Source organism: Ptychodera flava, chromosome 1, assembly GCF_041260155.1.
Source record: "Ptychodera flava strain L36383 chromosome 1, AS_Pfla_20210202, whole genome shotgun sequence".
Classification (NCBI taxonomy): domain Eukaryota; kingdom Metazoa; phylum Hemichordata; class Enteropneusta; family Ptychoderidae; genus Ptychodera; species Ptychodera flava.
Window position 1 is genome coordinate 6,632,471 of NC_091928.1, and position 23,945 is coordinate 6,656,415.

Here is a 23,945-nt window from a genome sequence, read left to right on the forward strand (position 1 = left end):
TTGAATGCTTAAATTAAGTACAAAAATTTATTTGTTAAAGTATTCATATTTAATCATAAACGATACTTATGTATATTTCTTTGGCTATTATACGACGAATGTGTCTTGGCAGACCTGTGCAGGAAAACGACAGGCCTGTAGCTGAGAATACAGCAGACAGGCTTTAAGAAAATACAGCGATTTGGGAATTCTTCAAGAAATAACAGAAATTGAATATGGCTACTTCATCGCAACCCTGCTTCTTGTTAATAATGTAAAGACTAACATTCTTTCCTTTAATGATTACCTAATGTGTTTTGCGACAAACTCAGTCCGATTTTTATGTTCGTGTATAAAGTGGGTAAATAGTAGATATTATAGTCTTACCAAAGAATAACGTGAATGACTGATGAGATATTTGAAGAAATGTTTGTGTGTATGACCATTTATTTCTGGTACTTTACAATCAAACTTTTCTTCTCTATTGCCGTATTAGATATTAATATTTATGAAACAACTTGCTCTCAGCGACAGTCAAAATGGCCATTCAAATGTCCAAATTGTTCTTTCTCTGTATGCAAATACATATTATCATCATTCGTGATATTTGTTTTGATTGTGATTAATCTTCCATCGTTCGATGCAATGGATTTCACTTTGCGACACTGATCCAACAACTCACTGTTTTTCGTAAACATCATACAAGGGAACAAAATTAACTCCAAACATCATACAAGGGAACAAAATTGACTCCGTTATTTTGAAAACAGATTTTCGCGAACATTACAACTGAAAATATACAGTGCAAATGTCGGAACGCAATGAATATACACTGATGGTTGACGATCGATCATGTTCTGTGAAAACAACTGGTAATAGATTTCTTTTCCAGTACCTTGCTTAGATTCAACGATTCGAACATCCATAAAATTTCTCGACAGCCTACAGAGCTATACTGATATTTACTTAAATGGAAAGACTGTATTAGGTACATCCCAACATTAAAACAGATCGCTTATCACTCGCAATCCTTCAGGTCTACAGTATACAAGTAGTGATATACATAAATTATTACTTCAACATGTAATTAGGTCAGGCAAACTTACCCAATGCTATATTGTCGTTTACGTCCACGACGTTAAACCTATGATATGACGTACTTGATATGACAATGGTGATACACTGTCCACACGTATATAGTGCTACAAGTTCAATGAGGCAACTTGTGACCCCTGTTTTTTCAAACCTTGCAAATTATCAACTTGATAGAGTGGCACCGAAAACATATACACTGAACATGGAGACACGCTTTGTTATTCCTATTGACCAATGCACTGTGTGGTATGGGTCACAGTTCTTTGTGGTTCAATACACTGCGATGGCCGATGTATGCATAATAGAAACATGCATTTCTAATGCCTACAGAGACCTTCGCCGTGTATCGAACCACAACCGACTGTAGTGTGAGTGTTATGTAGGTGTCATGGCTTATTTTCCTGGTCTTTTCTACATGCCTGTGCTCATCTCATATCATACCAAATGGAGAAAACCTTTCTCATCAGGTTTTGAGAACTATCAACTGCATTCAAGATTTATTTCTTGTGATAAAGTGATCGCTTTATACGTTCCAATAATTTGAGAGGATGTGCGATTTTTTAATGTTTCTGTAGAATCCAAGCCGACGAAAACATTGTTAAAATTTTGTCGGCTGTCAGCCTCTGGTGAAAACACTTTTAGTGAAAGTCCGCACGTATAATGGATAAACTGTGGATATCATATTTATGTTGCGATCATAGTTAGGGAAATATAAGTCGGGATGTATCGGCCTTGGATCGTAATACTTTCAATAATTGACACACCAAGATGTCGGTTGTAAGCACCAGTTTAGATGTTTATTACAAGTTGGCGAAACGTGATAATGCAGGTCTCGAATCTGTCATTTTACATTCTACAAATTTATATTTTTTCTAAACTTACATAACTGCAAAATTACTGGTAATATCATTATACAATGCTCATCTCAGGCAAATTTCCGTCAGTCTTTGATTGTTCCTTGTGATAAAATAAAGATCACAGCCAGGAATATACCGTTCTCCATTGTTCTCGTTTAAGTATTATGATTAAAGGTGTGGCGCGTTCTCCTTTTCGTCAGATCTTGAGACAACCTTCACACGCCTTATCCGCCCGAGGGACGCCTTGACATAGGTCGTTTACAACAAAGGCGTTTAACATTTATCAATGCATGAATGACTTATCAGGTGCCGCCAACTAAGCTCTTCGTGCAAAAAGGTCTTCGTACGCAGTTTTTCAGCGAGCGGGCAAATTTTAAAATTAATCAGCAGGCGGGGAGAAAAAGCTATATTTACTGTGGGCGGGGAGGAAATTTCATTATTTTCAGTGGGCGGGGAGGAATTTTTTGACAGTGGGTACCGGAAAAAAGTAGAGGGAGGAGAAAGCCGTAATAAAATATAGCTGTATTTGCTAGCCTATACACCAGGCATCTACATTCATTGCATTACATATTGTAATAATCTGCGAGAATGTGGGATTTAATAATGTTTCTGACTAGAATCCCCGGAAGCTGACGAAAATGCTGGTGAAGCTATCCAATTTCGCCCGCTGCCGGTCTCTGATGAATTATATCAATATGATAAATTGTGAATTCAGACTTGACGAAATGACAGGAAAAAGCTTGTGTGTATTATCATTTAGTTATGATAATTTACAGTCAAACTTTTCTTCTCTATTTCCATTTTTAGGTATTCATCAAACCATTCGCTCTGAGCGACTGTAAAATGATCTTTCCAATTTCCACTTTGCCCTTTCCGTATGTAGGCACCACTACTGTCCCAACTTCCTTCGTGCAGAACTGCCCAATGACGAGAGTCGACGCCTCTCTTCCTCATGGACTCAACAGTGGAACTTTGAACCACCATGTCAAGGCGTTCTTCGCTGAGGGGTCGTCCCAAGAACTCAGCCACCCTCAATATTTCTGACTTCAAATCGAGTTTCATGTCTTCATAGTGCAGGTGCAAAACATTGTCTTGTAGGCCGTATTTTTGCCACGACGACACATGTTTCAACCATGGTCCGAACCAAACTTTGCCTTCAGCGAACTCCTTCACCCATTCTTCCCAGGTCAGTTCCATTCGGCTGAACTTAACTGACCTCATAAAGTGATAGAGCGAAACGCAGACATCTTTTGGATTTCGTGTAATGTAAATTATTTTACACTTTCTGGTGCCCTCTCGCCATAAAGAATGAAAGTGTTGTGGATGTACGTGACAAGCTAGAAGTCGGGGAGACGCCATTTTTGGTATATTTTTCTTGGCATTACGGACATGTTCTCCATACAGTCCAGGCACAAATTCATCTGTCTTCTCGTATACATAACAAAGGCGCACGACTTTATCAGTAGGGCTCAAGTACATATTCATGTCCTCATACATCGTTGAGATCACATTCAACATCCACAGCGTTCCCGACTTGGGGAAAGTGACCACTAGAACATCGCTCTCTCGCATATCCCAAGCACGATCAATGTCACGTTCTTTGATGGCTCTGATGTCATGGGCGTGCTCGATAAAGTAACATCCATCGTCAAAGAAACCCTTCCACTCTGATGTTGCCATTCCAGCAAGTACTGGCAATGTTGTGTTGTTGCACTAAAGAGTCAACACAGTCGCTGTGCCCTGCTATGATAGCCTTATGCCACGGCGCTTATGGGCTAGAGACAGTTTACCTGATAACATTGCAGTGGTCAAGCGGCACCCTAATTTGAAGGAAATATCCGTCGCTGATTGGTCAGTGTCATAATTTGAACACTCCCCTGTCGAAAAAAAATCGAGAATGACAACCAGTTTGTTAAAATTGTGCTTGGCAAATTAGATCGTGGTAAAGAGGGTCTATACTTGTAGCATTGCACAGTAATGCACTGACAACACGGGATGTCATTTTTGATGGCCAATACAAATGTATGTATGTATGTATGTATGTATGTATGTATGTATGTATGTATGTATGTATGTATGTATGTATGTATGTATGTATGTATGTATGTATGTATGTATGTATGTATGTATGTACGTAGTACGTATGTATGTATGTATGTATGTATGTATGTATGTATGTATGTACGTACGTACGTACGTACGTACGTACGTACGTATGTATGTGTGTATGTATGTGTGTATGTATGTATGTATGTATGTATGTATGTATGTATGTATGTATGTATGTATGTATGTATGTATGTATGTATGTATGTATGTATGTAAAGGGCTGATATATTGTATTAGACACGCATTAACATATGTCAAAGACCTGTTGGTGGGGCTTAATAAAGTTGACTGTTCAGTTTTTTTTTCATGTCACACTAAACATTAGCCAAACTGGTTCAAGGCTTCCAGCAAGTGAACCAGGGCACTGCTGTTTGAAAACATATAAACATGTGACGTAGAAGTGTTCAACAATCAAGAAACAGACTTTCTATGTCACCAAAAGGTCAGTTTGGTTAACAAGTGTGTGTGGTTTGGAACTTCTGATCTTACTAAACATGTGATAAATTGTGTAGTGGTTTATATATTAGGAGGTTGATGGATCATAAGCTTATTTTGTCCCACAAAGATAAACAAATCAATCTGCCTCAGTTTCTCTGCATTGGTCTTCAAAGTAGTTTGTGCCTCGAAAATGAAAGACATTTGGCCACACTTTCCTCAAGGAAATGTTATACACTACCTTTTAGAAATCAAGAATATAAATCTCCGGTAACGGTACAAGGGAATATATTTACCGACAATTTAATTCTAAATGGTTGCCTTCCCTATTTTCACAACGATAAACCGGAGAACACTATATGTACTCCAGTGCCTCACAGCGGTAAATTAAAAAGGTGAGGTAAAAGTTTGAGAATTCGAATATATATTCCCGAGGTTCATTCTACCTAAATATACATAGTGTAATTAGGAAGTTATCTCAACAGATATAAAAAGTCCATCATGAGAGGATTTTTAACTCGAATTTTTTCACAATCCTTAGCTGGTTTGTAGCTTGATTTGCAGCCTGTTGAGTTAACAAAATGTTGTGTTTACAATCTTTCTTTTGTGAACATCGAAAATCTAGAGTCACCCCGCTGACGTCACGTAACACGAGATGTCATTTCTGAGCGCCAATACAATGTACGTATGTATGTATGTATGTATGTATGTATGTATGTATGTATGTATGTATGTATGTATGTATGTATGTATGTATGTATGTATGTATGTATGTATGTATGTATGTATGTATGTATGTATGTAAAGAGTTGATACATTGTATTAGACTCGCATGTGTCAAAACCTGCAATATTTGGACTTGATGGACTAGGCTGTTCTGTTTTTGTATGTCACACAAAACTTTAGCAGAACTGGTTCGAGGATTGCATACCCTGCAAATAAACAAGGACACCTCTTTATGATAACATATAACGTTGTGACATAGCAGTGTATAAAGATCAAAGAATATACTCTCTATTTTACCTTAGGGTCAGTTTGGTATACACATAAATGTGTGGCTTAAAATTTACAAATTCACCACACACATAAATGTTTATGCGTTGGTTGACATTGGTGGGTTTATTGATTGTATTGCAACCTGAAGGAGTCAACAAATCTTTCAGATTTTTGAAATCGACCTGTTTCATGTTTTTTCTAGACTGCATTGATCTTTGATACGCAAAACATGATCCAAACCAGATATGAACGGAAAATGTTTTGCAGATTTCTATAGATATTATTGCCACGAGTTTGAACATTGCAAGTAATGTTCATCGTATATAGCTTGAATTGAAAATATCCTTAAAAATATAAATCAGTGATTAGCTGAAAGGAAAATGTTAAACTTCTTTCACTGCTGTCATATCATTGTATCATCACTTTATCTTGCAACTTTAATCGCCTTTGGTCCAGTCGTTTGACTTCTAGTAGTCAAATTCTGAAGGCTCATGGAATATGCGAGGCATTAACTGACATGAAAATATAAAATGTTTTTCGCTACTACCACAAATTTCTAATAACTTTAGCGCTTTCATCAACTTTGTTCTTCCAATAATGGTTAAATATCACTTGTAAGGATATTTGCGGAAATATGTGTATTAAAAATTGCTTGCACAAAAAAACTAAACGTCTTTCACTTGTGTTATATCATTGTAAAATCAGTCTACCGAGCAAGTTTTATCAATTTTGTGCGAGTCCTCCCTTTTGAAAGTACCTCATTGGGTAACTCTTTACTCCTACACAGTAAAAAGATTCCCACTTGCACGACTTTGATCTCGTTTCTTATTTTGCCCCGTTCTCGCGCTATAGGTCGAATAAGGGCGTCAGGTTGGGGCCCAAGGTTCTCTATGATTCAGGTAAATAATGGTATAGAAATTATGTGATAAAATTCCCAAATTTGACTAAAAATGAGATTTTTAAACTCTCGTTCCAGTCTCGTGAAACAGATGAAAGTTTAAAATTCCATTACTAGTCGGTGCCCCAGTTTGATGTACCGGTGGCGAATGGTAATTAAAGTGATTTATAATTGACGAATTTGAAGTTTGTTAAGTATGTAAATCACGAATGAGCTTGCATGAAAATGAAAATGTTTTTAAATACTTTTATGTTGTAGTCTCATCACAAGTTGTCACATGGCAACTTTCCACAACTTCGGTACGGTCCTTTCAGATTAGTGTGCTAAATTGGAAAAGTTCATTACACATGCAAATCAGTAATTAGTAATTAGACAAATGCTTAACGCCCAAAGTAACGGTAAATCTTGGTCAATATGCATAGCAAGTTTCATCAAAATATATAAAGTCAATCGTGATCTATACCTCATCAGGAAAGTTTGTTAAATGTGAAAATTGGTAATAAGTTGATATAAAGTGCTATACAAATTACATGTATATCAATCTGCAATGTACATTATATCATAGTATCTTCAATGTGCATAGCAAGTTTCTTAAACTTTGGTCAAGCCGATCCAGACGTATATCTCTCGCTACAAAAGGTCGTTAAATATGCAAATTATTAATAGCTGATATAAAATTGCCAAATGTTTAAACATTTAAACATTTGAGAGGATGTGCGATTTTTTAATGTTTCTGCAGAATCCAAGCCGACGAAAATGGTGTTAAAATTTTGTCGGCTGTCAGCCTCTGGTGAAAACACTTTTAGTGGAAGTCCGTACGTATAATGGGTATACTGTGGATATCATACTTATGTTGCGATCATAGTTAGGGAAATATAAGTCGGGATGTATCGGCCTTGGATCGTAATACTTTCAATAATTGACACACCAAGATGTCGGTTGTAAGCACCAGTTTAGATGTTTATTACAAGTTGGCGAAATGTGATATTGCAGGCCTCGAATCTGTCATTTTACATTCTACAAATTTATATTTTTTTCTAAACTTACATAACTACAAAATTACTGGTAATATCATTATACAAAGCTCATCTCAGGCAAATTACACACCCAGGAATATACCGTTCTCCATTGTTCTCGTTTAAGTATTATGATTAAAGGTGTGGCGCGTTCTCCTTCTCGTCAGATCTTGAGACAACCTTCACACGCCTTATCCACGCGAGGGACGCCTTGACATAGGTCGTTTACAACAAATGCGTTTAACATTTATCAATGCATGAATGACTTATCAGGTGCCGCAAACTAAGCTCTTCGTGCAAAAATGTGTTCGTACGCAGTTTTTCAGCGAGCGGGCAAATTTTAAAATTAATCAGCAGAAGGGAAGAAAAAAACTATATTTACTGTGGGCGGGGAGGAAATTTCATTATTTTCAGTGGGCGGGGAGGAAATTTTTGACAGTGGGTACCGGAAAAAAGTAGAGGGAGGAGAAAGCCGTAATAAAATATAGCTGTGTTTGCTAGCCTATACACCAGGCATCTACATTCATTGCATTACATATTGTAATAATCTGCGAGAATGTGGGATTTAATAATGTTTCTGACTAGAATCCCCGGAAGCTGACGAAAATGCTGGTGAAGCTATCCAATTTCGCCCGCTGCCGGTCTCTGATGAATTATATCAATATGATAAATTGTGAATTCAGACTTGACGAAATGACAGGAAAAAGCTTGTGTGTATTATCATTTACTTATGATAATTTACAGTCAAACTTTTCTTCTCTATTTCCATTTTTAGGTATTCATCAAACCATTCGCTCTGAGCGACTGTAAAATGATCTTTCCAATTTCCACTTTGCCCTTTCCGTATGTAGGCACCACTACTGTCCCAACTTCCTTCGTGCAGAACTGCCCAATGACGAGAGTCGACGCCTCTCTTCCTCATTGACTCAACAGTGGAACTTTGAACCACCAGGTCGAGGCGTTCTTCGCTGAGTGGTCGTCCCAAGAACTCAGCCACCCTCAATATTTCTGACTTCAAATCGAGTTTCATGTCTTCATAGTGCAGGTTCAAAACATTGTCTTGTAGGCCGTATTTTTGCCATGACGACACATGTTCCAACCATGGTCCGAACCAAACTTTGCCTTCAGCGAACTCCTTCACCCATTCTTCCCAGGTCAGTTCCATTCGGCTGAACTTAACTGACCTCATAAAGTGATAGAGAGAAACGCAGACATCTTTTGGATTTCGTGTAATGTAAATTATTTTACACTTTCTGTTGCCCTCTCGCCATGAAGAATGAAAGTGTTGTGGATGTACGTGACAAGCTAGAAGTCGGGGAGACGCCATTTTTGGTATATTTTTCTTGGCATTACGGACATGTTCTCCATACAGTCCAGGCACGAATTCATCTGTCTTCTCGTATACATAACAAAGGCGCACGACTTTATCAGTAGGGCTCAAGTACATATTCATGTCCGCATACATCGTTGAGATCACATTCAACATCCACAGCGTTCCCGACTTGGGGAAAGTGACCACTAGAACATCGCTCTCTCGCATATCCCAAGCACGATCAATGTCACGTTTTTTAACGGCCCTGATATCATGGGCGTGCTCGATAAAGTAACATCCATCGTCAAAGAAACCCTTCCACTCTGATGTTGCCATTCTAGCAAGTACTGGCAATATTGTGATGATGCACGAAAGACTAAACACAGTCGCTGTGCCCTGCTATGATAGCCCTATGCCAGTGCGCTTATGGGCTGGAGATAGTTGCCTGATAACATTGCAGTGGTCAAGTGGCACCCTAATAGAAGGAAATATCCGTCACTGATTGGGCAGTCTCATAATTTGAACACTCTCCTGTCGAATGAATCGAGAATGACAACCAGTTTGTCGAAGGTCTCAATGCAATACAGTAATGCACTGACAGATCACGGGATGTCATTTTTCATGGCCAATACAATGGATGAACGGATGGATGGATGGGTGAATGAATGGATGGATGATGTATGTATGTATGTATGTATGCATGTATGTATTTATGTATGTATGTATGTATACGAGGCGCCAAATGTAAAAAAATTAATTTACACAATCAAGCTTTTTTTAGAGATAGAAAAGGTGGAAAATGTATATAGAGAGAGGAATTATATATATATATATATATATATATATATATATATATATATATATATATATATATAATATATATATACATATATATATACATATATACATATATATGTGTGCGTGTGTATACACACACACACAGATACATTGCCCCACACATATGTTTGCGTATGCATACATGTACATACATACATATAGTAAAAAATACGCGCACGCATATAGCGTATTCATTCTTACATGTAGAATACATACATACACACATACATAATAAGTACGCACATACATACATACATACATACATACATACATACATACATACATACATACATACATACATACATAGACTATAGAGCCTGGACAAGGGTCGAGCCTCGACGCGAAAAAAATTATATACATAGAACCTCGTTCTGACTTACTGATACAGCTGGACCTCGTTCTGACTTACTGATAGAGCTGCAAAATTTTATATACATTGAACCTCGTTCTGACTTACTGATAGAGCTGCAAAATTTTATATACATAGAACCTCGTCCTGACTTACTGATAGAGCTGCAAAATTTTATATACATAGAACCTCGTTCTGACTTACTGATACAGCTGGACCTCGTTCTGACTTACTGATAGAGCTGCAAAATTTTATATACATAGAACCTCGTCCTGACTTACTGATAGAGCTGCAAAATTTTATATACATAGAACCTCGTCCTGACTTACTGATACAGCTGCAAAATTTACAATACATAGAACCTCGTTCTGAATACTCAGACTCGATGGGGAAATTTTACATACAGCACGCTGGGAAGTTTTATACACAGACTCGATGGGGAAATTTTACATACAGCACGCTGGGAAGTTTTATACACAGACTCGATGGGGAAATTTTACATACAGCTAGCTGGGAAGTTTTATACACAGACTGGATGGGGAAATTTTACATACAGCTAGCTGGGAAGTGTTATACACAGACTCGATGGGAAACTTTTACATACAGACTCGTCTTGGATTATTAAAGTGTACTAGTGATGCTTGTGCTCAGAAAGCGTGATTGAACTCGGTAGGCCTCTCGCGCCGCGCTGGGAAAACACAGTATCGTCCGCAGGGCCATGGAGCTAAGAAGGTACCATGGCAGGGCTGAGAATGACCCAGGCTAGGTGCAATTATTGTAGCCCATATGCCGTGCGCTGGCTTTTCTGACCTGTTTTCTTTGCAGTGCTGGCCTGTAGCGGCTGCTGCTTCACAGCAACAAGTTAGGAAAAGACCGCGCACAGCCCGGCCAGCCGCCGGCCGTGAGCTGCCTTTTTTGTGGCTAGACCCTGGCAAGACTAAAGCTAATACACGCATAGTGCTAGCGCTTATGCTATTCAAGTGCATTTGAACTTTCCGGTTTATTTTGTGCTAGCGACAACAATGACCGTGGTATAGCTATCACGAGAGATCACCACTGATCTGGGCTGTTCCTAGAAGAAAGGACATGCGCTAGGCGTCGACCACACAGTGCTCGTTCACTGCAGGTCACTGCAGTCGGCTGTGCAACCTACTTTTGCAGTCTACAGAGTGAAGAGAATAAAGACAAAAATTTTATTTGGAAATTTTGGTGCAATAAACCCATGCACTATGATGGATGAAGGCAAATTTGTGTAACAAGACAGCAATTCTTGGTCTTGGGCTTTCTCGGGGCATTCGACGCAAGGAGAATGGCGGTACACAGAGCAGGGTGCTTGGGTGTGTTTACGAGAATTAGAAATGATCAGACATTCCATTCACCAGTCAATCAGCGACGCTCAGCCGATAGAGTATATGAGATTCATTGAATATGGCATGGAGGTAGAAAGAGATCTCTTGCGACCACCATGCCGTCTTCCATGAATCTCATATACTCTGTCGGTTGAGCGTCGCTGATTTACTGCTGTTTTGAGTGTCTGATCTTTTCTAATTCTCGTAAACACAACCGTTGTATTAGGGACTGGTCAGTTTCTTTGGCCTAGGGGGGCGTTGGATTATTTTTTGCCGACGTTCAAAAAGTAGCTGAACCCCCCCCCCATTCCAACTTTCGAAAACAGGGTGACCCCACATTCCAACTTTTCAAAACAGGGTGACCCCCCCCCCTCTGTGAAACAAAGGTAAAACAAAAGGTGGAATATAAATTGAATAATTCAGTATATATATATATATATATATATATATATATATATATATATATATATATATATAATTTTTAGGGGTATATTTTCAACAATCAGTCATTCTGTGTTTTAATGAAATTGGTGTCATGTCAGTTGTAAGATAGGAACTTAAAAGTGTCAATTCTAAAGCTTGAGTAGGCCTACAGTATTTTGAACGAGCTGTATGTATTCCAACTCTCTTTATGCATAAGCAGATGTCAAGAACTATTGTAAGGAAAATGTGATTGAAATATTAGTGCATGTTTCTTTCTTATACTAAATTCTCATAGAGAAAACAGAAAAGTATCAGGAACTTGCCATGCTTTTCATATGAAGGGCATGCTGAAAAATATGTTTGATATTTTAAAGAAATGCGCCCAAGGGCGCGCCAAAAAATGAAACTCAATGCTGGAATTTGTGGCTGGCACAATGCATTTTATGCAAGTATGAGCCCTTGTTGAACTTGAAAAACACACTGACCCCCCTATTGGGCATTTCAAAAACATGGTGACCACCCCCATCACCAACGTCAAAAACAGGGTGACCCCATGAATCCACGGGCCCCCCTGGCTGAAGCAACTGACCAGTCCCTTAGCTACATGCTCGCGTGTACCTCCATGCTCCTTGTGTCAAATGACCCGAGGAAAGTCCAAGACCAAGAATTGCTGTCTTTTTACTCAAATTTATCTTCATCCATCATTGTGCATGGGTTTATTCGCTCCAAGATTTCAGTATTAATTTTTTGTCTTTATTCTCGTAACTGTGCAGACCGCGAAAGTTCGTTGCACAGCTGACGGACTGCAGCGGTCTCAGTGAACGATAGTTGTATGGATGACGCCGTTGTATGGTTGACGAGTAGCCCTGCGTACAGATCTGTGTGTTCCCGGCGTTATACGGCCTCCACCACAGCCGGGTACACACAGACATGTACACGGGGCTAGGCTACGAGCAGCCCAGATCAGTGGTGATCTCACCTGATAGCAATACCACGATCATTGTTGTGGCTAGCTTACTAGATCAAAATAAACCGGAAAGTTAAAATGCACTTGAATAGCACAAGCGCCAGCACTATGCGTGTATTAGCTTTCGTCTTGCCAGGGTCTAGCCACGTACAATACCGGGCAGAGTTCAATCACGCTTTCTGAGCACAAGCATCACTAGGTATTACACTTAATCCAAGACGAGTCTGTATGTAAAAGTTTCCCACGGAGTGTGTGTATAAAACTTCCCAGCTAGCTGTATGTAAAATTTTCTTATCGAGTCTGTGTATAAAACTTCCCAGCTAGCTGTATGTAAAATTTCCCCATCGAGTCTGTGTATAAAACTTCCCAGCTAGCTGTATGTAAAATTTCCCCATCGAGTCTTTGTATAAAACTTCCCAGCTAGCTGTATGTAAAATTTCCCCATCGAGTCTGTGTATAAAACTTCCCAGCTAGCTGTATGTAAAATTTCCCCATCGAGTCTGTGTATAAAACTTCCCAGCGTGCTGTATGTAAAATTTCCCCATCGAATCTGTGTATAAAACTTCCCAGCGTGCTGTATGTAAAATTTCCCCATCGAGTCTGAGTATTCAGAACGAGGTTCTATGTATATAAAATTTTGCAGCTGTATCAGTAAGTCAGGACGAGGTTCTATGTATATAAAATTTTGCAGCTCTATCAGTAAGTCAGAACGAGGTTCTATGTATATAAAATTTTGCAGCTCTATCAGTAAGTCAGAACGAGGTCCAGCTGTATCAGTAAGTCAGAACGAGGTTCTATGTATATAAAATTTTGCAGCTCTATCAGTAAGTCAGGACGAGGTTCTGTGTATATAAAATTTTGCAGCTCTATCAGTAAGTCAGAACGAGGTTCAATGTATATAAAATTTTGCAGCTCTATCACTAAGTCAGAACGAGGTCCAGCTGTATCAGTAAGTCAGAACGAGGTTCTATGTATATAATTTTTTTCGCGTCGAGGCTCGACCCTTGTCCAGGCTCTATAGTCTATGTATGTATGTATGTATGTATGTATGTATGTATGTATGTATGTATGTATGTATGTATGTATGTGCGTACTTATTATGTATGTGTGTATGTATGTATTCTACATGTAAGAATGAATACGCTATATGCGTGCGCGTATTTTTTTCTATATGTATGTATATGTATGCATACGCAAACATATGTGTGGGGCAACGTATCTGTATGTGTGTGTATACACACGCACACATATATATGTATATATGTATGTATATTTATATATATATATATATATATATATATATATATATAATTCCTCTCTCTCTATACATTTTCCACCTTTTCTATCTCTAAAAAAAGCTTGATTGTGTAAATTAATTTTTTTACATTTGGCGCCTCGTATATGTAAAGGGCTGATATATATTGTATTAGACACATTAACATATGTTAAAGACCTGTTGGTGGGCTTAATAAGTTGGTTGTTCTGGGTTTTTTCATGTCACACCAAGCTTTGACTTGGTAATGAGGTCAGTGCTTTGAGTTCAATCACTCCGTAGCGGAGTCACTTAGGGAGCCTTCAGTAATTACAGGGGGGTGGGCCGGGGGAATTTCACGAACACCTGTACCGTAAAATGTGACCCTCCCCCCAATCCTCCTGTCTAAAATGTGACCCTCCCCCTTGTCCGACATTCTAAAACTTGACCCTCCCCCCACCACTGCGGTATTCTCCCCAGGAATAACTAAAACAGTATCAGCTAATTTACATAACAATTGGCTCAATTGTTATGTTAGGGACAAATTACAGAGGGGAGGGCTGGTGTTTTTGGAGGGACAGTCGCAATTTATCACGCAAGAATTTTTGAAGAGATAAGGTATTTTTATACAGTTTAGGGAGGGTCACCATATTTTGTCCAACTATAAGAAGGCAAGATGTAGCTGATTTAGTGCTTCATCCAAATATATCAAATCATAATACATAGGAGTTTATCAGGCAAATTATTGACAATTTACCCCCACAAAAATGCTATATCTGTATTTTATATATGTTTGATAATGTATTTAAATGTACTTTGCTTGAATAGGGAAGTAAAATGAACATTTGTGTACAGGAAATTGATTTCTGAATTTCATCTAAAATGTTGGTTCACTATCCATGGTGTTTATGATGAAATTATGAATAGTTTTTTCCAATACAAAAATAGGTAAATCTTTGCATTTGTGTACTCTTGATTATTGATATTAATTTTCTTGATTAGACTAGAGTGGTTATAAGTCTATGGTTGTGTAAGAAATTTGATTATGGAATTTCACCAATTGTCATTCAATACACTATGCATTGGGGTCTATGATGAAACTATGAATAATTTTTTTTCAGTACAAAATTAGATAAATCTGTGCATTTATGCATGCTTGATTATTAAGATTATTGTTCTTGATTAGACTACAGTGGTTACAAGTCTATGGTTGTGCAAGAAATATGATTTTGGAATTTCACCAAAATGTCCATAGACTATGCATTGGGGTCTATGATGAAACTATGAATAATTTTTTTTCAGTACAAAATTAGATAAATCTGTGCATTTATGTATGCTTGATTAGTCACATTATTGTTCTTGATAAGACTAGAATGGTTACAAGTCCATGGTTGTGCAAGAAAATTGATTTTGGAATTTCACCAAAATGTCGATTCACTATGCATTGGGGTCTATAATGAAACTGTGAATAATTTTTTTTCAGTACAAAATTAGATAAATCTGTGCATTTATGTATGCTTGATTATTAAGATTATTGTTCTTGATTAGACTAGAGTGGTTACAAGTCTATGGTTGTGTAAGAAATATGATTTTGGAATCTCACCAAATGTCAATTCACTATGCATGGCGGTCTATAAGTGTGTGCGTATTTTGTTGGTGATTTCCTATTCAGGAAATATCACACGGACAATCAAAGTTTTGGCCATAATATCAGCTTCTGTCAAAAGTGACCCTCCCCCAAGATAGGTTTATAAAAAGTGACCCTCCCCCTTGAACTGTTTTCTAAAAAGTGACCCTCTCCCCAATTCCCCCGCCCCCCCCTTGTAATTACTGAAGGCTCCCTTATTAGCATGTGTATCATGTTTAGCTAAACTGGTTCAAGTCTCCCATCGAGTGAACCAGGGCACTGCTGTAAGAAAACATATAAACATGTGACGTAGAAGTGTTGAAAAATCAAGAAACAGACTTTCTATGTCACCAAAAGGTCAGTTTGGTTGACAAGTATGTGTGGTTTGGAACTTCTGAATTTACTAAACATTTGATAAATTGTGTATTAGTTGATATATAAGCAGGTCGATGGGTCATATTGTGTCCCACAAAGATAAACAAATCCATGTCTCAGTTTTCTCTGGTCAGCATTTGTCTTCAAAGTAGTTTGTGCCTCGAAAATGAAAGACATTTGGCCAAACTATCCTCAAGAAAATGTTATACACCATCTTTTAAAACTCAAGGATCTAAATCCCCGGTAACGGTATAGAAATTGGTACAAAAATATATTTACAGACAATTTAAATTCTAAATGGTTGCCTTCCCTATTTTCACAACGATAAACCGGAGAACACTATATGTACTCCAGTGCCTCAAAATGAACCCCGACAGCGGTAAATTAAAAAGGTGAGGTAAAAGTTTGAGAATTCGAATATCTGTTCCCGCGGTGCATTCTGCCTAAATATACATAGTGCAATTTGAAAGTCATCTCTACAGATATAAAAAGTCATCAGGAAAGGATTTTTTAACACGAATTTTTTTAAATCTTTAGCTTGTTTATAGCTTTTTTGCAGCCTGTTTGGTTAACAAAATGCGGTTTTTACAACCTTTCTATTATGAAAATCGAAATCTAGATTCCCCCCGTTGACATCACGTAACACGAGATGTCATTTCTGATAGCCAATGCAATGTATGTATGTATGTATGTATGTATGTATGTATGTATGTATGTATGTATGTATGTACGTATGTACGTATGTACGTATGTATTATGTATGTATGTATGTATGTATGTATGTACGTACGTATGTATGTATGTACGTACGTATATAAAGGGCTGATACATTGTATTAGACTAGCATGTGTCAAAAACTTCCAATAAGTGGCCTTGATGGACTAGGTTGTTCTGTTTTTTTATGTCACACAAAACTTTAGCAGAACTGGACTGGTTCGAGGATTGCATACCCTGCAAATAAACCAGGACACCTCTTTATGATAACATATAACGTTGTGACATAGAAGTGTATAAAGTTCAAAGAATATACTCTCTATTCTACCTTAGGGTCAGTTTGGTATGCACATAAATGTGTGGCTTAAAATTTACAAATTCACCACACACATAAATGTCTGTGCGGTGGTTGACATAAGTGGATTTATGGATTGTATTTCAACCAGAAGGAGTCAACAAATCTTTCAAATTTTTGAAATCCACCAGTTCCAGGTTTATCTTCTAGACTGCATTGATCTTTGATACGCACAACATGATCTAAACCAGATATGAACGGAAAATGTTATTTTCCAGATTTCTATTGCCATGATTTTGAACATTACAAGCAATGTTCATCGTATATAGCTTCAATTGAAAATATCTTTAAAAATATAAATCAGTGATTAGCTGAAAGGAAAATGTAAAACTTTTTTCACTGCTCTCATATCATTGTATCATCACTTTATCTTGCAAGTTAAATCGCTTTTGGTCCAGTCGTTCGAGTTCTATATGTCAAATTCTGAAGGCTAAGGGAATATGCGAGGTATTAGCTGACATGAAAATGTAAAATGTCTTTCACTACTACCACAAATTTCTAATACCTTTAGCGCTTTCATCAACTTTGTTCTTCCAGTAATGGTTAAATATCACGTATAAAGATATTTGAGGAAATATGCGTATTAAAATATTGCTTACACAAAAAAACTAAACGTCTTTCACTTGTGTTATATCATTGTAAAATCAGTCTACCGAACAAGTTTTATCAATTTTGGGCGAGTCCTCCCTTTTGAAAGTACCTAATTAGGCAATTTCATTACTCCCATATAGTAAAAAGATTTCCATGCACTAGCACGATTTTGACGTTTCTTATTTTGCCCCGTTCTATCGCTATAGGTCGAAGACTGGCGTCAGTGTAACTGTGAACTGCGCTACTGACCATCAACTGTGGAAAAACATCCCTGTCATTGGTATATTACAAACAACACTGATGTTATTTAGAATGAATTGTATATTATTACCATGATAAAAATGATGTTACATGATATGTATCAGCAGTTTCAGTTTAGGGCCCAAGGTTCTCTATGATTTCAGGTAAATGATGGTATAGACATTATGTGATAAAATTCCCAAATTTGACTACAAATGTGATTTTAAATCTCTCGTTTCAGTTTCGTGAGACACATGAAAGTTTAAAATTCCATCAGTAGTCAGTGCCCCTCTTTAATGTACCGGTGGTGAATGGTACTTAAAGTGATTTATAACAGACGACATTGAAGTTTGCTAAATATGCAAATCACGAATGAAATTGCATGAAAATGCAAATGTTTTTAAATACTCTTATGTTGTAGTCTCATCAATGCACATGGCAACTTTCCACAACTTCGGTACGATCCTTTCAGTTTAATGTGCTAAATTGGAAAAGTTCATTACACATGCAAATCAGTAATTAGTAATTAGTCAAATGCTTAACGCCTAAAGTAACGGTACATCTTGGTCAATATGCATAGCAAGTTTCATCAAAATATATAGATTCAATCGTGATATATACCTAATCAGGAAAGTTTGTTAAATGTGCAAATTGGTAATAAGATAATATAAAGTGCTACACAAATTACATGTATATCAATGTCATTATCATAGTATCTGCAATGTGCATTATATCATAGTATCTTCAATATGCATAGAAAGTTTCCTTAACTTTGGTCAAGCGATCCAGATGTATATCCCTTGCTAGAAAAGGTCGTTAAATATGCAAATTATTAACTAGCTGATATAAAATTGCCAAATGACTTCCATTAATATTATATCATAATATATTCACTTTACAGACAACTTTGTCCTAGGGTCATGAATCGGTGGAATTACAAATAAGTGTTCGCTGAATTACACTAATGTTGTGTAGTATCGATTTACACGGCAAGTTTCATCGACTTTACTGAAATAAATCCAGAATTAGCAAAGTTCATTAAAATATGCAAATGAGAAGTGCAATAGTCGTAAAACGTCAATCTCACCTTCCAATTCTTGATAAAATCTGTCACAAAATTCATAAGCCATGATGTTCATTATTTTGAAAATATGATTTCAGAACAAATAGTTATAGAATTTTATATTAATTATGTAAGCCTCGCCCACAAAAATCTCATACGTTTCATACAGAATCTGTGCACCAGATTTGATTCTAATCCCTAAAGGCGTTCTTACTATATTGCGCCCATAGACACACAGACACGCAGACAGACACACACAAAGATAGACAAACATCGTATGTAATAAGCTCAGACAGACAGATAGACACACACAAAGACAGGCAAACATCGATACGTCAGTAGCTCACGTGTGTGAAAATGTGAACACTTCAGATATCGATAGAGTGTGTCTCAGAGAAAGATTGACTCTCAGTTTGTTACATTACTTTCCCTGTATGCAGCTTGTATTGAAACCTGCGAAGTGAAAATGTATTCCTCACCATCATGCTGCAGTTCTAAAACTAAATCAGAAAACTTTCCCATCGATGTCATATGAAGGCCCGTACAATACACATATGCATACATACAGGGTACGTAAACTGCATGTGGCATGCCATAGATGGCTCTTTCAAATGTGTTGCGTACCAGTTCAGTCATTTGCCTGGTATTAAAAAGCAGAAAGGACGATCGACGCTAGTTGAATACTTAAACTAAGTACAAAGATTTATTTATTAAAGTATTCATATTTTATAATAAATGATACTTATGTATATTTCTTTGGCTATTATATGACGAATGTGTCTTGGCAGACTGTGCAGAAAAACGACTGTCCTATACCTGAGAATACAACAGAAAATACAGCGATTTGGGAATTCTTCAAGAAATAAGAGAAATGCAATGTAACCACTTTATCGCAACCCTGCTTCTTGTTAATAATGCAAAGACTAACATTCTTTCCTTTAATGATTACCTAATCACTTTTGCGACAAACTCAGTCCGATTTTTATGTTCGTGTATAAAGTGGGTAAATAGTAGATATTATAGTCTTACCAAAGAATAACGTGAATGACTGATGAGATACTTGAAGAAATAAGTTTGTGTGTATGACCATTTATTTCTGGTACTTAACAATCAAACTTTTCTTCTCTATTTCCGTATAATATATTTATGAAACAACTTGCTCTCAGCGACAGTAAAATGGCCATTCAAATGTCCAAATTGTCCTTTCTGTGTATGCAAATATTCATCATCATCATTCGTGATATTTGTTTTAATTGTGATTAATCTTCCATCATTCGATGCAATGGATTTCACTTTGCGACACTAATCCAACAAGTTTTTCTTAAACATCATACAAGGGAACAAAATTAACTCCGTTATTTTGAAAGCAGATTTCGCGAACATCACAACTGAAAATATACAATGCAAATGTTGGAACGCAATGAATATGCACTGAATGATGCGTGACGATCGATCATGTTCTGCGAAAACAACTGGTAATGAATTTCTTTTCCAGTACCTTGCTCAGATTCAACAAGTAGAAGTGATGTACATAATCGACAAAAATTCTCGAACGTCCATAAAATTTCTCGACAGCCCACAGAACTACTGAAGACTGACATTTACTTAAATGGAAAGACTGTATTTGGTACATCCCAACATTAAAAACAGATCGCTTGTCACTCGCAATACTTCAGGTCTACAGTATTCAAGTAGTGATATACATAAATTATTACTTCAACATGTAATTAGGTCAGGCAAACTTACCCAATGCTATAATGTCGCTTTCGCCTACAACGTTAAACCTATGATATAACGTACTTGATATCGCAATGGTGATACACTGTCCACACGTATATAGTGCTACAAGTTCAATGAGGCAACTTGTGACCCCTGTTTTATCAAACCTTGCAAATTATCAACTTGATTGAGTGGCACCGAAAACATATAAACTGAACATGGAGACACGCTTTGTGATTTCTATTGACCTGGAGACACGCTTCGTGATTCCTATTGACCACTGCATTCTGTGGTATGGGTCACAGTTCTTTGTGGTTTGATACACGGCGATGGCCGATGTTTGCATAATAGAAACATGCATTTCTAATGCCTACAGACTGGACTGTAGTGTGAGTGTTATGTAGTCATGGTTTATTTTCCTGGTCATTTCTGCATGCCTGTGCTCATCACATATCACACCAAGAAGAGAAAACACTGAGAAAACCTTTCTCATCAGGTTTTGAGAACTATCAACTGCATTCAAGATTTATTTCTTGTGATAAACTGATCGCTTTATGCATTCCGATAATTTGAGAGGATGTGCGATTTTTTAATGTTTCTGTAGAATCCAAGCCGACGAAAACGGTGTTAAAACTTGTCGGCTGTCAGCCTCTGGTGAAAACACTTTCTGTGGAAGTCCGTACGTATAATGGATAAACTGTGGATATTATATTTGTGTTGCGATCATAATTAGCGAAATATAAGTCGAGATGTATCGGCCTGGGATCGTAATTCTTTCAATAACTGACACACCAAGATGTCGGTTGTAAGCACCAGTTTAGATCTTTATTACAAGTTGGCGAAACGTGTTATTGCAGGTCTCGAATCTGTCATTTTACATTTTACAAATTTATATTTTTTTTCTAAACTTACATAACTACAAAATTACTGGTGATATCATTATACAATGCTCATCTCAGGCAAATTTCCGTCAGTCTTTGATTGTTCCTTGTGATAAAATAAAGATCACACCCAGGAATATACCGTTCTCCATTGTTCTCGTTTAAGTATTATGATTAAAGGTGTGGCGCGTTCTCCTTCTCGTCAGATCTTGAGCCAACCTTCACACGTCTTATCCACGCGAGGGACACCTTGACATAGGTCGTTTACAACAAATGCGTTTAACATTTATCAAAGCATGAATGACTTAATGGCTGCCGCAAACTAAGCTCTTCGCGCAAAAAGGTGTTCGTACGCAGTTTTTCAGCGAGCGGGCAAATTTTAAAATTAATCAGCAGGCGGGGAGAAAAAAAACTATATTTACTGTGGGCGGGGAGGAAATTTCATTATTTTCAGTGGGTGGGGAGAAAATTTTTGACAGTGGGTACCGGAAAAAAGTAGAGGGAGGAGAAAACCGTGGTTGATAGAACTTGAGGGGAGATTATAGCGCCTAACTCAGACTGGAGCAATGTTTGAAGGTATACTGCAAGCTGCTCGAACTGTTTTGTGTTGATCTGAGTTGCCTACTGGGCATCTATGGGCAATGGGGAATTTCAGTAGGGGGGAGAGGGCAGTGGGGAGCTTGAATTGTTGTTGAGAGTGGGGAGCGGGCAGACCATAGATACTGGAGGGCAGTGGGCATCAAAATTCAGAGGGAGGGTACATTTTCTGTGTATGCCAGCGGGAGGGCAGGTACGAACAGCTCTAATTTCCCCTACAAATTTTAGGTCAAGGTCAAAAATAAGAGAAATTGGTATATCAGCCTTCAAAACATGTTTTGTGGTGATTTTGCGAAATTTATGAAAACTACCAGTTGCGGCACCTGACTTATGAAATGACGGGGTAAAGCACGTGTGTATGATCATTTACATATGATAATTTACAGTCAAACTTTTCCTCTCTCTTTCCATTTTTAGGTATTCATCAAACCACTCGCTCTGAGCGACTGTAAAATGATTTTTCCAATTTCCACTTTGCCCTTTCCGTATGTAGGCACCACTACTGTCCCAACTTCCTTCGTGCAGAACTGCCCAATGACGAGAGTCGACGCCTCTCTTCCTCATGGACTCAACAGTGGAATTTTGAACCACCATGTCAAGGCGTTCTTCGCTGAGGGGTCGTCCCAAGAACTCAGCCACCCTCAATATTTCTGACTTCAAATCGAGTTTCATGTCTTCGTATTGCAGGTGCAAAACATTGTCCTGTCGGCCGTACCTTTGCCATGACGACACATGTTCCAACCATGGTCCGAACCAGACTTTGCCTTCAGCGAACTCCTTCACCCATTCTTCCCAGGTCAGTTCCATTCGGCTGAACTTAACTGACCTCATAAAGTGATAGAGCGAAACACAGACATCTTTTGGATTTCGCGTAATGTAAATTATTTTACACTTTCTGTTGCCCTCTCGCCATGAAGAATGAAAGTGTTGTGGATGTACGTGACAAGCTAGAAGTCGGGGTGACGCCATTTTTGGTATATTTGTCTTGACATTACGGACATGTTCTCCGTACAGTCCAGGCACGAATTCATCTGTCTTCTCGTAAACATAACCAAGGCGCACGGCTTTATCGGTAGGACTCAAGTACATATTCATGTCCGCGTACATCGTTGAGATCACGTTCAACATCCACAGCGTTCCCGACTTGGGGAAAGTGGCTACAACAACGTCACTGTCCCGTACATCCCAAGCACGGTCGAGGAGACGTTCTTTGACGGCTTTGATATCGTACATGTGCTCCATAAAGAAACACCCGTCGTCGAAGAAACCCGGCCAACCCGATGTTGCCATTCTGTGAATCGCTGGTAATGCCGGTATTATAAAGATTTCTGCACGGTCACTGTTCCTTACGATGGTTATGCAAGTATAATATGGCATGCAGCGAATTGGTAGTGTAGGCTATAATATTCATCTTACCTCCGGGGCTATTATTGCTGGGCACAGTTGCATCCTTCTATAGTGGTGGAGTATACTTCTGGAGCTAACTCAACAAGAATAACAGGAAACAAAAGCTTATATTTGACTCTTCTAGCCAAAGAGAAACTAGTTTTGCACACGGACAAAACCTTCAGCCAATAACATACAATCTTTTTTTCATTATGATTGCTTAATCTGTATATTATATCCCTACTTAATATCATCTCAATATTAATAATACCACGTTACGGACAAACAACTGTCAGATGTAGTGATAAGTTGCAGCATATGCTAAACTAAAGAGACGTACTGGAATGCAGTCAAGTTTGACGAAAATATTTTCGCACTCAACGGTAGAAATTGCCGCCACAAATATTTGCGGTTTGACAGCTCTTTACAAGCGTGGAAGACAACAAAATTCCGCTAAATATTGTACAAAACCAAACTGCCGCTTCAAAGTAAAAATATGCAAAGTCTCGCAGCAAGTGTCCAC

General features: G+C 37.9%; 3 protein-coding genes across 3 annotated transcripts; all 3 read right to left on the minus strand.

Moving 5' to 3' along the window:
- Positions 1 to 1,845: 1,845 nt before the first annotated feature.
- On the minus strand, positions 1,846 to 23,568 carry LOC139128155 (sulfotransferase 1 family member D1-like). The gene is made up of 2 exons (XM_070694021.1): positions 23,453 to 23,568; positions 1,846 to 3,808 (listed from the first exon to the last, which is right to left on the minus strand). The coding sequence occupies exon 2, from the start codon at positions 3,609 to 3,611 to the stop codon at positions 2,688 to 2,690; it is 924 nt and encodes a 307-aa protein (XP_070550122.1). The 5' UTR covers positions 3,612 to 3,808; positions 23,453 to 23,568; the 3' UTR covers positions 1,846 to 2,687.
- Positions 7,305 to 23,508, minus strand: LOC139128052 (amine sulfotransferase-like). Its single transcript, XM_070693938.1, has 2 exons — positions 21,444 to 23,508; positions 7,305 to 7,386 (listed from the first exon to the last, which is right to left on the minus strand). Exon 1 carries the CDS (start codon positions 23,411 to 23,413, stop codon positions 22,403 to 22,405), a length of 1,011 nt encoding a protein of 336 aa, XP_070550039.1. The 5' UTR covers positions 23,414 to 23,508; the 3' UTR covers positions 7,305 to 7,386; positions 21,444 to 22,402.
- LOC139114399 (amine sulfotransferase-like) lies at positions 8,110 to 9,033 on the minus strand. The gene has a single exon (XM_070676154.1). It carries the CDS (start codon positions 9,031 to 9,033, stop codon positions 8,110 to 8,112), a length of 924 nt encoding a protein of 307 aa, XP_070532255.1.
- Positions 23,569 to 23,945: the final 377 nt, after the last annotated feature.

What these genes read in the sequence shown, in the direction of transcription:
- LOC139128155 (XM_070694021.1), bottom strand. Translation starts at nt 3,611, where the DNA reads ATGGCAACATCAGAGTGGAAGGGTTTCTTTGACGATGGATGTTACTTT.
- LOC139114399 (XM_070676154.1), bottom strand. Translation starts at nt 9,033, where the DNA reads ATGGCAACATCAGAGTGGAAGGGTTTCTTTGACGATGGATGTTACTTT.
- LOC139128052 (XM_070693938.1), bottom strand. Translation starts at nt 23,413, where the DNA reads ATGCCATATTATACTTGCATAACCATCGTAAGGAACAGTGACCGTGCA.